The following is a 16,091-nucleotide window of genomic DNA, read 5'->3' as shown; positions in this document are numbered from 1 at the left end:
TGTCTTGAGACCTACGACATAAATGTAATTAAAAGTCATTTTTAATTTTTTATACATGTTATACTTATATTTAATTTTTATATTAATAAATTACAACTAGATGTTTAATATTTAAATGAAACACTTGCACCTTAGTCATTTTGCTCCTTTGCACTGACTGGACCATGATAAATATGTGCTCGGATCACGTAAAATGCTTTTTTTTATGTTTTCAACTATTTCATCCATTCCAAAGTGCTTTAAAGAAAGACCTAATTCCAACATTTTACAGTATTTTACTGTATTACAAGCAAGAAGTTTCACAAAGTCAAGTTACTTAATGTTAATTGATTAGCGTCATTTATTATTTAAATCAAAATATATCTGTATCTGCAGAGTTTAATGGTTAACATTTTTGCCTAACAGATCCTGCAGCAAAATAACAAAGGTTACGTACCTTAAGTAAAGTTGCCTTGTTGGTTTTGGATGGACTGATTGTAGAAAAATACCTAATGAAGATTTGACAGGTTAATATAACTCTGTGCAAGGGGTGGGGGGTTGACTGTTGTTGTCACTGTATCATTACAAAGTCATTACAAAAAAGACTGTTGAATTTCTCTGCAGGCTGAAGATGACTAAATTTGGATATGTATATAGTTTGTATTGCAACAGTATGACTCTGTCAGAATTTTGCAAAGTTGTGAAACTCTGAGGTCAACTATTTTGTTGTTTCATATGTGTGGTAAGTATTAAGTTTTATTTGAAAGTCAGAGAACAAAAGAACTAAACTGGACAAGCCTTGTACAGTTAAATAATCTTAACGCAAAGGAAAGAAAAATAATAAATCCACACAAAACTCCAAACACTGTGTCAAAGACTCAGCACCGTGACAGTGATAGTGCTTTGTGTTAAGCCACCAACTCTAAAACCATTCTCTGACTCTCTTCTTCATGCACCATGTATCATCATTCATCATGTATCAGATTCTCCCATGATCTCTGAAAGATGGGCAGGTGCCTGGATTTTTGGGGACTGGGGGGAACATAGTGTGTAGATACTCTGCTAAGTCACTGTGTTTGAGTCACATTGAGAAAAGTAACCAAATTTCATCCTAAAAGAATGACAGAGTATTTTTTACTACTGCCAAACATAAAAATTGGTAAAATTTTACCTGAACAGTATGGCAGAGGAAGTATAGACTACAATATTGTAGCCTTTGGAGAAGCACTTGTACCGTTGTCAGTTTTGTTTCATTCTGTTGACGGAACCATAAAAGTAGGTTTTCAGTTCAATAAAGAAATAAGGATTACAATATGAAATTATTTGTGGCCAGTGCCATACACGGTAATGGTGGCTGCCTGATGCTGGGTGAGAAGATGAATTTTATTGATTGTGCAGTGGACGGGTAACTCTATTTCACTGAGTGGAAAACTAGATGTTTTCTCAAATCAATAAAAGAAAAGAAAAGAAAACAAAGAAAAGAAAAGTTTTACTAGGTCTGACTGATTGCTACCAAAAACAAAAGTATATAATAAATCACAGTTCATCAACAGATGCATCATCTATCACTGTTTTTCTGTTTTGATGTTTTTATCTTTTCATTTTTTGAAAACTTTAAATCTTTTTCTTTTAATTGTTTTAAAATTGTATGCAGAGCAGATGGCTGCTGTTGTTAATGAAAGCACAGTCCCTATCAAAATTTTAAGACCACCTGAAAAAGGGCAAAAAATCATATTTTGCATGGTTGGACCTTCACAAGGTTACAGGTTGAGCTTCAACATGCAACAAGAAGAAATGGGAGTGAGACAGAACATTATTTTGAGCATGCAGTTTATTGAAAACAGTGCTTGAAATGAAACAGGCTGCAGCCCCGTGCTCAAAATAATGTTTTGTTAACTCCCATTTCTTCTTGTTGAATGTTGAAGCTCTACTTGTAACCTTGTTAAGATCCAACCATGCAAAATATAAGTAGAATCCTTCACTGCTCATATCAACACTGGGGATAAAAACATAAAGTTCACCAGGGAAGACATAAAGGATAACTGTTTGCCATTGCTGGACTGTTGAAGGGAATCAAAACCTCAACATTGAAGTTACCGGAAGCCCACACACAAGGACCAGTACCTCCTCTTTGACTCCCACCACCAACACATATTGGGAGCGTCTAACATCCAGAACAAGAGCACCCCAGCATTCACAGCACACCTGACATACTTGTTGACACTGTCATACTCACAAGGTTTAATATCAATACCTTATTTCACGTTATCAGCACTCTCTTTTTTTTTACACCCTTGTGCACTTATGTATTTCTTACCAAAGATATTTATGCTTCATGAATAACAGAGGATTTCATTACTGCCTGTCTAGTTAGCACATAATGGAGAATAAGAGATTAAGAAAGCACCCTGAATGATTTGTAGCCTTCATGTCTGCCGTAAGGTTTGCTAAATTAAATCTATTAAATGTTGCCGCAGTGTGCAGCTTTGTTTATGACTACTGTCATATTGCTGTGTTTGTTATGTAAAACACCTCTCCCTACAGGTTACGACTATATTAACAATGCATGTGCTCTGTGTTCTGTCATTGGGTATTTCATAATGATAAATTATTATTCAGGGTTAGATGTGTTATGCATTTATTTCTAAATGTATTTACAACTGTACAATACAGGTGAAGATATATAACTGGGAGAAAGACATTGGTCATGAAAGCTCTTTGGGTGCCTTGAAAAGCACTATATAAATCCAATCCATTATTATTATTATTATTATTATTATGAAACAAAAGAAAAAGAAAGAAAAGCAACTGCTAATTTAAGCTTAGTAGCATCATAATGTCTGATCAAACTGACTGGTTAATATGACTGCCTATAAAGCAAGAGAAAGAGACGGGGAGAGGGAGACGGGTAATTTCTGTACTAGCAAAAGACATCTAAAATCCAGAATTAGAACATCTTTATCTTTTCATAGCAGCAGGGTCCTACTATCAGCATCCTGTTTTGCAATCTTGGTCTCTTTTCCTCTTCCTGTCAGCTATCTTGTATTCTTCTTTGGTCTTTATTTGTCAAGGTTCTGGGTCATTTGACTGGGTGTTTCATTCTGGCAAGATTGACCTGGCGAACAGCAGCGTGTCTCCTGTGTTCACTTTCTCTCATGTTTTACAGGATCGTAATTTGGCTATGCGCCCACCATAGCGGGGCCTGTAACATCAAGCTGGTGTGTCAGTCTACGTTTCAGTGTTTCCTGTTTTATTGTGACAGTGTTGTGTTCCATTTTCAGTGTGTTTAGTTTTGCTTCCTCTGTCTTGTTGTGTCTAATTAGCCCCAGCTGTTATTCCCTCCTGTTTCTTGTTCTCCCTCTTATTCCTTATGTATTTAAGCCCTCTCTTCCCCCCTGCCTGTTGTCCTGATCACCCTTTTGGCTGTGGTTTCCTCTGTGTGTGTAATGTTGAGTTTCTCCTTGTTTAGTTTGATATTTTTTCTTTCAAGCGATAAAGCTGTGGGGGTTTTTTTAGATTTCCGTCCAGTCATGCCTGCTCCACAAAGCTTTGGGACAGTATTAATATATAAAAGTGGCCTTGTCCTTTAGTTTGTTCCTAGAGTTTTATCTTTTTACTTTTTGGATTTGTTGTATATTTCAGTCCTAGCTGATAGACAATTTTGTTGTTTAAAATTTTTTATATTTCTGTTTGTTGAATGTTCACTGTTTCCTGAATCAGCAAACCCTGCTGTATTGATTTTTTTAACTGTGAATTTTGAATTAAAACTAACATAAAAAGTCTTGTTTATACAAGGAGGAACGAGAAATGCGCATTTCCACTGTGGTATTGCAAGAAATTAGTGGTTATATAAATATATGAGTATGCATAATAGTTATTATTCATAGATACCTACATCCTAAGTTCCTGTTATTCATCTGAAAGAAACAGAATGAGTGTGTTGTTACAATGGTAATGCCAGGAGAGGCAGTAGTGGTTCTGTGTTACATTAATGTGTAAGAAAGTGGAAGAAGAGTGTGTCCTGTAGGAGGCAGTAGAAAATGGATACTCCTGTTCTGTATATGCACTGAAAAGAAGGTTCAGTGAACCAGTTGCAACGATACTTCATTGTAAGTCTCAGTTATTGTATTTTTATTTTTTGAAGATGCAACATCCACCAAGAGGAGCAGCGTCTGAACCACCCAGGTTGATCATGAAGACTCCAGCCTGTCCAGAAATTCTAAGCACCAGCTGTCTGTTGAATTTTAAGAGTTTAGTAAAGTAAAAAGAAAAGACTGTAGAGGTTAAAATGAGCTGATTAAACAAGTGGCAGTGCTTGGTGCAGCGTCGATGGGAGCTCAGTTACTCTGATAAGTAGCTCCCAAAGATGAGGCTGATCAGCTGCAGATGCGTGTGATTATGCCCCAGGCACGGCTGGACTCGACCAGACAGGTTTCAGCTGGGAGATATGGAACACGTTATGACTCTTAGCAGGCAATTTCAACCCAACCGTCACAGAATTAATCACAGTGTCAATGCAGAACGGCCCATTGAAGCGAGGAGCCAGCTTCTTTGACTCCGTGTTAGCAGTGGATAACCAGGCTTTCTGAGCTGGAGCGAAGGGTGGAGCAGCAATCCTGTAGCGGTCGGCCATTGTTTTGTTTTGCTCCCCGGTCTGGGGGATGGCTGCTCAAGTGGCTCTCCACATACACCAGCAGCGACGGACATGGTGCTGGGTGAAAGGAACCTCGTGAGAGATGGAAAGAAGAGGAGGTTGATAGGCCCGTGGCTGAGGATGTCATCGAGTTGTGTGCGTACTCCACCCACGCCAGTTGAGAGCCCCACTGGGACTGATTTGAGGACAACACACGGAGCATCGCCTCCAGCTCCTGATTGGTCCTTTCAGTCTGTCTGTTTGTATGAGGGTGAAATCCGGAGGAAAGACTTGGGCTCCCAATACCGAGCAGAACTCCTTCCACACCCGCAACGAGAACTGTGGACCCCTGTCACACACAATGTCTTTGGGATGCCATGTAGGCGGAACACGTGGTTGGTCAACAGCTTCGCATTCTCCAAGGCAGTGGGCAGCATTTGAGAAGCAATCAACAGTGGTGAGAATGACAGAATTACCTGAAGATGGTGGCAGTCCAGTTATTAAATCCAGTGCGATGTGTGACCAGGGCTTCCAGGGAACATGTAGTGGTCTGAGGAGACCAGCTGGCGGGGAGTTGGACACCTTTTTCTGTGCACAGTTGGGACAAGCAGACACAAACTCCTGGACGTCTCGAGCCAGAGATGGCCACCAGAAGAAGTGTTGTATAAGTGGGCAGGTACGGTTCTTACCAAGGTGACAGGAGAACTTTGTGGAGTGGGCCCACTGGATCACTTGGCCAAGAACTGCAGCGGGGCGGACCCGTGCCTGGATCGGGTTTCCCCCTTTGAGTGTTTCGTTTTTGTTTTGTTTTTTAAAAGTCTATTTATAATATTTTAACTTCAAAATTACAGAAAATAACACCAAAGGAAACAAAATTCAAAAACGATAACAGAAGAAAAAAGAAAACAAAGAAAACAAAAACTATTTATTTTATTTTTTTTTTTAAACAAAGAAGATTATGATGAATCCCCATTTAAGATGGCTTCGATGAAGACAAAAACATCTACAAAACTCCATCGCTGCCTTTAAAATTGGGGCATAGCCTCAAGAAGATTGCAGTTATTTTTGAGCACAAAGCAAAATGTTAGATTTGGACAACAAGGAATTTCTTAAGAATCTGGACAGAAGCAGAGGTCTTTATGAGATGAAATGGGATGTGTGTGTCTCATCCCATCCTCTACAGACTCTAAAAGAGAGAAGCATACATGTGCATCTTGATAAGTACAGAAAAGGAATACCAAAACAAAATTAACAATGATCCCAATAAGAAGAACCGGTCCAAGCTGGCCAATTTGACTCTTTGTGAAGTAATCCTGTTTAACCACAGGAGAGATGGTAAGGTATCAAAAATGCCAATGACTGCATTCAGTCTATGTGACACTTTGGGAGTTTATTTGGATTTGGCAAGTAGGATTTTCAGTTTGAGCAAAAACATTTTGAGCACATTCATATAAGAGGAAAAAGGAATAGGAAAGGTCCTATCCTTTTAATGCCTGGGACGCTTTCCTCAATGGAAGCCTTGGTTGCACGTTGGCAGGCCTGTGGTGTGCCTGATAAAAATCCCTTTTTCTTCTCCAGACCTGAAGGGGAGACCCACTTAAGAGGATCGGGTCCCACCAGACAGATTACAAGGGAATGTGGAGCCAAGCATCGAGAGACACTGTCCTCAACCAAGTTGAGAAGGCATGTATCCACACTGTCTACAGTCCTAACCCTGAAAGATAATGTGATGGACATTCTTGCAAATTTTCTAGGCCATAATATCTGGGTCCACAGACAGTATTATAGGTTGCCTAAAGGAACCGGCTTTATCAAGTTGGCCTAAAGTCAACAAAAGGGCTGATTGCTCTAGAACAGGGGTCCCCAATCCCAGTCCACGAGGGCCCGTGTCCCTGCAGGTTTTAGATGTGTCCTTGAGCCATCACAGCTGATTTAAGTGGATAAATTACCTTCTCAACATGTCTTGAAGTTCTCCAGAGGCCTGGTAGTGAACTAATCATGTGATTCAGGTGTGTTGACTCAGGGTGAGATCTAAAACCTGCAGGGACACCGACCTTCGTGGACTGGGATTGGGGACCCCTGCTCTAGAAGAAGGCTGCCCGCTTGTCAGACTTCAATGGAATGAGCTTGGATCAAATCCAGATTGATCTCAGTTTTCTTTGTTTCAGAGTAAATGTCTTGTACTATGAAGTTTGCTTTTTGTTATATCACTGCTTTGCAGAGGAAGTGCAGGAGACGTGGAAAGACTCCTCTTTATATTCCTCAGCATCAGGTATGTTATATTTGTAACTAACATGGATTAAATGACTACAACAAAACTAAAACATCTGGATTGCCCCATGTACTTTTTGAAAGCACTGTTTTAGCTGCTGTTAGATGTCATTATTGAAACTTGGTGAATAAACTCATACAATGTGAGAATATAATCAAATTGTTTACCACGGGGAAAAACACTTCAGACTAACATCAGTTGACATAATGTAAAGCTTATATTGAGCCGTTGTTGGAGGGAAAAGTGCCACGTGTCTAATCTGCTGGTAATTGCGACAATATTGTGAATAAAGGAGCATGTTTACCAGTGTTTTTGTATGTTAGAGCCTTAAATTTCAGTTTAGAGGATGAGGCTTAAGGTGAGGAGCAAGACAATGGGATGAAGTGTTCAAATAGAATTCTATTGGGTTCATTGTAATCATACGCCAGTATGTAGTAGTATGATTTGCTCCATTACGTGACGACTGCTGTGCAGACTATGGATTCAGTTACAAGAAAATGATGGCTGCGCTTGATATTTTGTACAGTGTGATGAAGTTGAGTTGTGCCATCCATCTGTACGTACAGTCAGTGCTTTTCACACAATATGGTATTAAGGATGAATGGGCACAGAGTGCAACCATATACAGTTTTGTAGACGACTTTTCCTTTCACCCCTCATGTCTTGTTGCTTTCCTCACTACTTTGTAAATAAACGGCGTGTAATGACAAGCGATTGTTGTCTGTGGCTGTTTGGGTCTTGGGGGCAGCAAGTGCCTCATTCATGCTAGGACCTGGCCCCTAGACGGGTTGTAACAATCAGTGATTGGCTGAGGATTGTAACCTCGTCCCAGTACAAGATTTTCAGGTAGAGTAAGAATGGAATTCAGATTCCAAATTCCATATTCCCACCAATGTATGAAATTGGAAGGGGATACTTTCCTTGGAATTCTTCGAACCTCAATCATAAAGTCAATGGGAGAGATTCCAAAAACATGGTATAAACCCTTACCGCAATCCCGGTGTCATCTGGTGTGTCTGTCCATCCCTGGAATTTCTGTCTCTATCACTTGAAATGCTGTGGTCTCCATCACATTTATTCAATCAATGGCTTACACAATACTCAGATATAGATTTCTTTTGTTTTACAGTAAATACACAACATGAGACGACAACATACAGTCATTTGTGTTTCACAACGTGTGCAGAATCTCAGAAACACATACCAGATGTGGTGGCCATGGCTACAATGATGAAATCGCCCAAATGTAAACACAAATCTCTGAACACAGCTACAGAAGATGGCAATCACTTCACACCAGCACACATGGAATGACACAGTAAATACGTTTAGCTCTCCAGTACATTTTCCTTAATTGATTTCACGTTGAGAAAAAGCTAATTATCAGCGTGCCTTTAAAAGAAAAACTGTAAACAAAAACATTTCAAAAGTTGTTGTTTTTTTTTTTTGACTTGGTTGTAAAAGTGGTTGAAGCCTTTTCACCACAAGGAATGAACATGCAGCTCTGTCATTCAAGCAGCTGACGAGGGAGGGGAGAGAGAGAGTGGGAGGAGGCGGAGGTTTGACCGATGAAGAAAAAACATAACTTAATAGACACTCAGAAAGACAAACGATCAGTTAAAGTGTTAAACTTTGAAATCCAGCAGGTTGCAGTCGATTTTGTAGTAGACGTAAGGATAATATTCCTGCTGGCTCAGGTTCAGGCCTGGGATGTCCATTGCAGACTGGAGAGAAAACACAAGAAGCAGGATATTAGTGGGTGTGAGCAGCCAATGCAATATCTGTGTGTGTGTGTGTCATATAATGAAACTTTACACCAAATCCAATTTGCCCTCATAATCCAAATGCTTGGAAAAAAAATACATGGAATGGAACCGACACAGCTACACCAAATGTGCTACTTACCTGTTCCGAGGTTTGACCAAATGAAACTTTAGATTTTAAATATTTAAGAAGAATTTTTTTATTTTTTTTCTTCTTTTCCACTGTCACATTATAAATGCATTACACAAACAGAAACAATGCTGCACAACTTAACCTATATCCCATCTGCAGTAACCAGCTCCTGCCATGAGAGGGAGCAGCTGTTATAACCTGACACAAGGATGGATGGAGAGATTGCAGCATCTACTTTCCCTTCCTACTCAGTGTTGAGGATTATTGAAGCACTCACATCAATGATAGCTGCTGCACTGCTGTCCAGATGTTTGTAAAGGTCATTGAGCACCTCCCTCAGCTTCTTCATGGTCTTCTTGTTTGGCTGCAGGAGCATGGCTTGAAAATTCACAGGCAACCCATATCTGCAAACCAGAACATGTTCAACTCCACTTTCAGACTTAAAATGTTTAAACTACAATTACGGTCATCAGTGGGGAAAAAACAAGGCAAGCAGTGTCAGGTTTTAGCTTTTATTTTTCTCTTTGTAATAGTTGGTTTTGTTGGCACTGCGATGTTTATTCAAGAGGCCTACCTTAAAACAGATTCCACAAAGACTCGTAGTGCTTTAATGTGAATCCATGCAATGAAGGCTTCACTAAAGTTCACTTTCAGCCACCGGACAAGTGGACCCTACAGAGATGAACAACAGTAACCATCAGTTTTATGTGTCAGAGTCATGAATCTTAAATTCATTCACAGTAAGTGCTTCAAAATATCTGTTTTTTTTTAATGAAAGTGCTTTATAAAAGTCCTGCTGACAGATCCTCTTTCTCTCCTAAACAGCTGTGTTCTGTAGCCACTGACAAACTTTCTTTGGGTGCGTGTGCACTCAGCACTTTCTGACCCCTGCTGGCTGCACAATAACTGAATTTCTGTGAACTGCTTCAGCCTTTAATTGGTTGTTTGTGATGCAAGCACACACTCAAGTTTTCTTCCACAGAACACAGTGGGGGGAAATCCACACAGTTATCAGGCTTAACAAAAAGAAAAAGATTGTATATGCATACAATAATATTGATCAATCCAGCGAAAACAAGTATAAACAATACAAATACAAATTAGTGTGATATTTGGTAGAATCTTATCAGTCTACCACACACAGAGCATCCAAACCTTTTTCTTAACCACATGGACGACAGTAAATTAAACAGAATAGCACAGTAGGCTAATAATTCAACATATAAGTACTACATTTATGTGAACAGCACCTCATGGGCTAGAACATCCCAAACCATTTGGGTCTTTTGACTTTTCTATTACTTCCACAGCAAACACAAAATAGAACAAATACATGACATTAGAGGAAAAAAAACTATAGAACTTACAAACTGCTTCTTCTTATCTGTGGAGAGCCGTGTCATCTCTTCTTTATCTGCCTTCATCTCCTCTTCATTGTACTGAAAGTCTCTTACCGTGAACCTATGAACATCGTGAAGAGGACACAAAAACCAGTTTCATTTAACGAGAAAGTGATTTTTATGTGTAGAGACACCAGCTTATATCCTTCACATATTTAAATGTCTGAAGATCAGTTGTGAGAACATAATGCAAGACACATCTACATACGTAAGAAAATCACTTAGATATGTGACACGTATATAATTTATATACACAGAGCTGTTTATATTCACTGGGAAGAATGGTGGTTATAATAACACAATGCCATCACTTACTTGTTCTCTCTAGCTTTGTGTTTGAAGTCATCAATAGCTTTCCTGAACAGAGTGACACTGAACAGCCCACTGTCACTGTCTTCAAATAGCAGACTAGAAGAAAGGTCAGGTACTATTTTAGTGATATAATAATAGGAAGTTCATAATGTAAATTAATCGCATACTAAGTCTCTAAATACTTGTGGTCAGAAATATGAACAAAAATAAATTAAATTGTCACAAAGAGCAACTTAAACAATAGATGCTTGATAAGGGCATTAACAAAATATCTGTCTCATGGATGACATGACTTACTGTGAAGACCGTGGGACCACCATCTCAGCAAGCGTTTCATATGCTTTCTGCCAGTCAGAGTATCCCATCCTGAACAAACAAAACAGCGCAGAACTCATTAATGCTCATATTCCTTCTCATTCAATACAAAATCAATCAGGACATAGCTGTGTTTACTTGGGGCTGACTCACTTTGGTACGACAACCAGCAAAGTGATGAGGTACTCTGAATCAAGTACAAAATCATCCTTCTTGACAATGTCAGCCAGGCTCCTGGTCAACAGGCTCCCCCTGTTGGCACACAATAGCATTACAACAACACAGACTCATATGAGGGTCCTGCTGTTGATAAAAGCTTTTTGGAGTCAGAGTATACAGACAAGGTCAAGGTAAAGCATAATGAGGTAGAGGAAAATAAAGGAAGCGAACGGTCATCCTAAAGGATGTTCCAGGTCGGCACTGCAGCCTTCATGTAATGTTACAGGTGCACTTTTGTCCATGTGAGTAACTTACGCATTCTTCCTTTCTAAGTTCTGCAAGTTTCCCTTTAGGTTATTATACGCTGATGCTCTGGTCTTCAAGTCATTGTCAATCTGAGTTACTTGCTGTAAAAAAAAAACAAAAACAAAAAAAACATGGCAAAAAATATTAATGACAGACAAAGTAAAATACAACAAAAGACCACAGAATAAAATAACTGCAGTGAGGGACCTGGATTAAATGAGTGAGAAGATATTATTAAACTCTGCAGCTACTCATGAGTATATAAAATTTAAAAAAATAAATAAAACAATACATACACTACCAGTCAGAAGTTTGGACATACCTGCTCATTTACTATTTTTTTCTGTATTTTTTACTACTTTTTATATTTTAGATACTCACCGAAGACATCAAATATATGCAAGCAAGATATGTGGAATTATGTAGCAAAGAAAAATTGATAAATAACTCTAAATATGTTTTATATTTTAGATTCCTCAAACCAGCCACTCTGTGCTTTGATGACAGCGCTGCAAACCCTTGGCCTCTCAGTGAGCGTCATGATGTAATCACCTGAAATAGTTTTCACATCACAGTTGTGTCTTGTCAGGGTCAATTTGTGGAATTTCTTGTCTTCTTAATGGGATTGGGTGACACACTTGTGTTGTGCAGAGGTCAGGTTGGTACACAGCTGACAGCCCTATTTGGCAACTGCTGGAATTCATATTATGCCAAGAACCAATCAGCTAAGTAAAGAGAAATGACAGACCATCATTACTTTAAGAACTGAAAGTCAGTCAGTCTGGAAAACTGCAAAAACTTTGAATGTGTCCCCAAGTGCAGTTGCCAAAACCATCAAGAACCACGATATAACTGGCTCATATGAAGACCAAAGGAAGACCAAGAGTCACCTCTGCTGCTAAGGATAAATTAATCCGAGTCACCAGCCTCAGAAACCGCAAGTTAACAGCACCTCAGATTAGAGCCCAGATAAATGCCAGAGGTCCAGTAGCAGACACATCTCTACATCAACTGTACAGAGAAGACGAATCAGGCCTTTATGGCCAAATAGAAACGACTACTGAGGAAAACCAATAAGCAGAAGGGATTTGTTTGAGCCAAGAAACACAAGGAATGGACATTAGACCAGTGGATATCTGTGCTTTGGCCTGATGAGTCCAAATTTCAGATCTGTGGTTCCACCTGCCGTGCCTTTGTACTATGCAGAAAAGGTCTCTACATGCATGGTTCCCACCAACGGTGTGATGGTCAGGGGGTGCTTTGCTGGTGACACTGTTGGGGGATATGTGACCCTAAACACATCTCCAGGCGGTGCAAGGGCTGTTTGACCAAAAAGGAGAGTGATGGAGTGCTGCGCCAGATGGCCTGGCCTCCAGAGTCAGCTGACCTAAACCCAATCAAGATGGTTTGGGATGAGATGGACCGCAGAGTGAAGGCAAAAGGGCCAACAAGTGCTCAGCATCTCTGAGAACTCCTTCAAGACTGTTGGAAAATGATTTCAGGTGACGACCTCATGAAGCTCATCGAGAGAATGCCAAGAGTGTGCAAAGCAATAATCAAAGCAAAGGGTGGCTATTTTGAAGAATCTAAAATAAAAAAACATATTTTGAGTTATTTCACACTTTTTTTGTTTACTACATAATTCCATATGTTATTATTTATACGTTTGATGCCTTCAGTGAGAATCTACAATGTAAATAGTCATGAAAATAAAGAAAAAACATTAAATGAGAAGGTGTGTCCAAACTTTTGACTGGTAGTGTAAGTAAGTAAGTAAGTGTAAGTGACAGACCTACCTTTGAGATGATTTCAGAGATGTTTTTAAGGGACTGTTTTATGGGATATTTTGCCATATCCCATTGAAATCTTGTAATGTAGGTGACAAGATCAACTAAAGGGAAAGAAAACAAAAGCTGTAAAAGCAACACTATTACCTGCTTATTATCTCACGGCAGCCTAAAGTTAATATCATTATTCTGCAGCTAACCATTCTTTGCATTACCCCAATTAAAAATACAGTCATATTTTCCTTTTTTTTTTTTACATAATACGAACAGAGAGTGTTGTAACCATCAGCGTACCTCCATTAGCCAGTAGGTTCTCCTGCACTTTGTCCCGGCTGTCCTCCAACACATCAGCCATGTACTGAGCCACCTTCTTCACCACACTGTGAACACCCAGGAGAGAGCAAAAATGCCATCTCAACACAAACTGCATGCACTAAGCATCACATGACCCCCAGGAACTGATTTCCCCCAACCAGATTTAACACAAACTGACGCACACATCAAAGGGTTTCACATATTCGTGTAAAGATAATCTCCTGACAAGGTCATTTATAAAACAGCAGACTTTCAGTCCTCAAGATTTTTAACCACGCTGTTCCATGGCTCATCAGAGCAGCCATGAAGCCATGGAAACACCAAGAGCCAAGTCACATTTGATGGCTAAAAGTTCCTAAGAAAGTACATCAGCCACTAATGTTCAACTTTTACCCATCTATTTTGCAATGTTATTATAATATCAAGTGTCAAAAATCAACTTAACGTTTTAACTGAAAGAAATTAAGAATTTAGCAGTTTCTTTTTCAGATATGGCGTGCAGAAACATCAAAAAGGAACTGGGTTAAAGAGAGGCTGTAGGCAAACAAGTGAAACTGTGTTGCAAGGTTGGCCTTTCCCACAGTCAGCAGAGGAAGCATATCAGAGCTCAGGCACTAAGAGCTGTGTGTGAGCTTTGGATGTCAATGTTTCCAAAAGACTAGAGATTACAGTCGAACATACTCATGAGAGTGAAGTCATCTGCTATAAATATGACTACAGAAGGAGCTGCGGGTGTATCACCCAACTGTAAATTGCCAAGTTTAGACTGCAGGGCCCACTAGCCTCAGGTCCCTGTGAAATTCCTCATTGTTACAAAGTAGAGGAAAGATTACAGAGTGGCAGAGGACTGGGAATGCAGGTTTTGTGTTCAACTCTCATTAATAGGTCAATAGTAAGAGCCATTATAAACAGAAAATAACTTTTTAATGAGAAAAATAATGTTCGGTACAAATCAGAAATTAACAGGTTGCATACCCTTCAACAAAGGAATCTAATTTGGCCAGTTCATCCGACAGCCCGACCAAGACATCCAGTGTCCCAACCTGTTTTTGGACACAAAAACAAAAATTAAACATGTTTTGAGTTATCAGTGCTGAGATTTGGGTCTTTTTCAGCAGTGTCAGCAGGGTTGTGTTTAAACAGGGACGTCTGGAGTTCAGTCTGCCTACAGTGACATCCAGGGGGCCCCTGTGCGCTTTGGACGGCGCCTCTTTGTCCAGAGGCGTTCGTGCATTGCTAACAGCAGCAGTGGGACATTAGAACCCCGCGTAGCACCAAGGTCAGCGGGGTTACTTCACCTTCTGCACGGAGAGTGACCAATTCAGAAAAGCAGAGCTGCTCTGTGGATGAAACACTCCTCTACCCGCTGCTTCGACATGAAGGCAACAGATCTGTGTACAGACTGCTTCCGATACACAGAATCGGTTTATTCTTGACAGTGGATGCAGAAGGTGAGTGATTTTGATTGTTAAACGATTGTTAAATGACTTTTTGAAATGAATGGGGTAAATCATTATGAATTACTACAGTGTAACAGCTCTGCGCTGCAGCACTGGAGGGAACAGCAGGACAGCGTGGCAAGCACAGGGTTTATACACTGTCCTGAAAAGTGTATAAACCCATACTAACCTTAAGGTCTGGGATGTTGAACTTGTGGTTGGTGGAGAGGTTGTTGGTACGCGTGGTGGCTGCCATCATTTTGTCCCATGTTTGCTGGCAGGTCTTATCTCCTGGTGCAGAGATCAACCAAAACTCTGTCATGTTTCCAGCACTGGTGCAGCTCGAGAAAGCTGGAAAGGAAATCCAGACTTAGACTAGTGCTTTCTCTAATATTATTAGCCTCAGCATTTAGTTAAACAACACTGTCTGTCTGATTACAAGTAAAAGACTGTTTGCTTACAGGGACACCGTTCCCCACTAAACAAGTGATGCTACACTAGCAACAATTCATTCAATTCATTCAAGACAACTACATGCTGACGTTTCTCTTTCACCAACAGTCCATATCTTCACTCCCCGACTACTAACTAACGTTACAATACCGTAAATAAAAAAAAATAAGCAATATGTTACATAAACCGCAGCTGGCAAAACAAAAACATGGTTAAGGTCAAGCAGCATCCAGCTGGGATTAGCTATCGTTAGCCATTTCGCTAGCTTTGTTATTAACGGCAACAACTCAGGTACTTTTTGATATCGTTTTAGCTGTTCACTCACCGGGGTATTAAAACGTTACAGTTGTTAGTGAAAATAAAGGTGTTTATAGTGTTTCTATAGCTTGACAGCGTTCATAGTTGCCATTCAGTACAGTTCGTGAGCTCCTGACAGCAGTACCAGTCAGCTGATCTGCAAGAGGAACCGGAAGGCCTCTCACACACGCTGCGGAGACCCACCAACGACCCCAGCTGGCGGTGAGCGAGTACTGCAGCCTGGCTCAGCTTGAACCCACAAAAACCCTGACTGGTGGTGGTGCTCAGGCTCAAAAACGCTTGAGTTATGTGGATAGTTTAGACTATAATCCGGATAAAAGAGAGTGTGTTTAGCTAGGCCACATTCTGAAATAAAACACCAAGATTGTTTGACACTTATGTAACAGCAAACAAAATTAATGTAAGTTTTGATGAGAAAAAATATAATTGTTTTAATGGATTTTCAACAGATTTCCTTAATTATAAACCCCAAATCTCAGACTTGATCCTGGGTCAACATTCCAAACT

The 16,091-nt window shown here is 39.9% G+C and overlaps 1 protein-coding gene across 1 annotated transcript; it reads right to left on the bottom strand.

Moving 5' to 3' along the window:
- Window positions 1-7,938: 7,938 nt before the first annotated feature.
- On the bottom strand, window positions 7,939-15,731 carry LOC308405102 (V-type proton ATPase subunit C 1-A-like). Its single transcript, XM_080895523.1, has 13 exons — window positions 15,592-15,731; window positions 15,004-15,164; window positions 14,350-14,417; window positions 13,354-13,439; window positions 13,069-13,163; window positions 11,282-11,373; window positions 10,961-11,059; window positions 10,790-10,858; window positions 10,496-10,588; window positions 10,148-10,241; window positions 9,355-9,452; window positions 9,058-9,184; window positions 7,939-8,608 (listed from the first exon to the last, which is right to left on the bottom strand). Exons 2-13 carry the CDS (start codon window positions 15,133-15,135, stop codon window positions 8,510-8,512), a joined length of 1,152 nt encoding a protein of 383 aa, XP_080751649.1. The 5' UTR covers window positions 15,136-15,164; window positions 15,592-15,731; the 3' UTR covers window positions 7,939-8,509.
- Window positions 15,732-16,091: the final 360 nt, after the last annotated feature.

The sequence above is a fragment of the Rhamphochromis sp. 'chilingali' genome, assembly GCF_963969265.1.
Source record: "Rhamphochromis sp. 'chilingali' genome assembly, chromosome: 11".
Classification (NCBI taxonomy): Eukaryota; Metazoa; Chordata; class Actinopteri; order Cichliformes; family Cichlidae; genus Rhamphochromis; species Rhamphochromis sp. 'chilingali'.
Note: the sequence above shows the minus strand (reverse complement) of the source record. Positions and strands in the feature narration are given on the sequence as shown.

Excerpts from the sequence above, each read along its gene's own strand:
- LOC308405102 (XM_080895523.1), bottom strand. The coding sequence starts at position 15,135 with ATGACAGAGTTTTGGTTGATCTCTGCACCAGGAGATAAGACCTGCCAG. Across the intron at positions 13,440-14,349 it reads TTAGATTCCTTTGTTGAAGG|TGTGGTGAAGAAGGTGGCTC; the intron begins GTATGCAACCTG and ends GGGTGTTCACAG. Across the intron at positions 8,609-9,057 it reads GTGCAGCAGCTATCATTGAT|TCTGCAATGGACATCCCAGG; the intron begins GTGAGTGCTTCA and ends TTTTCTCTCCAG.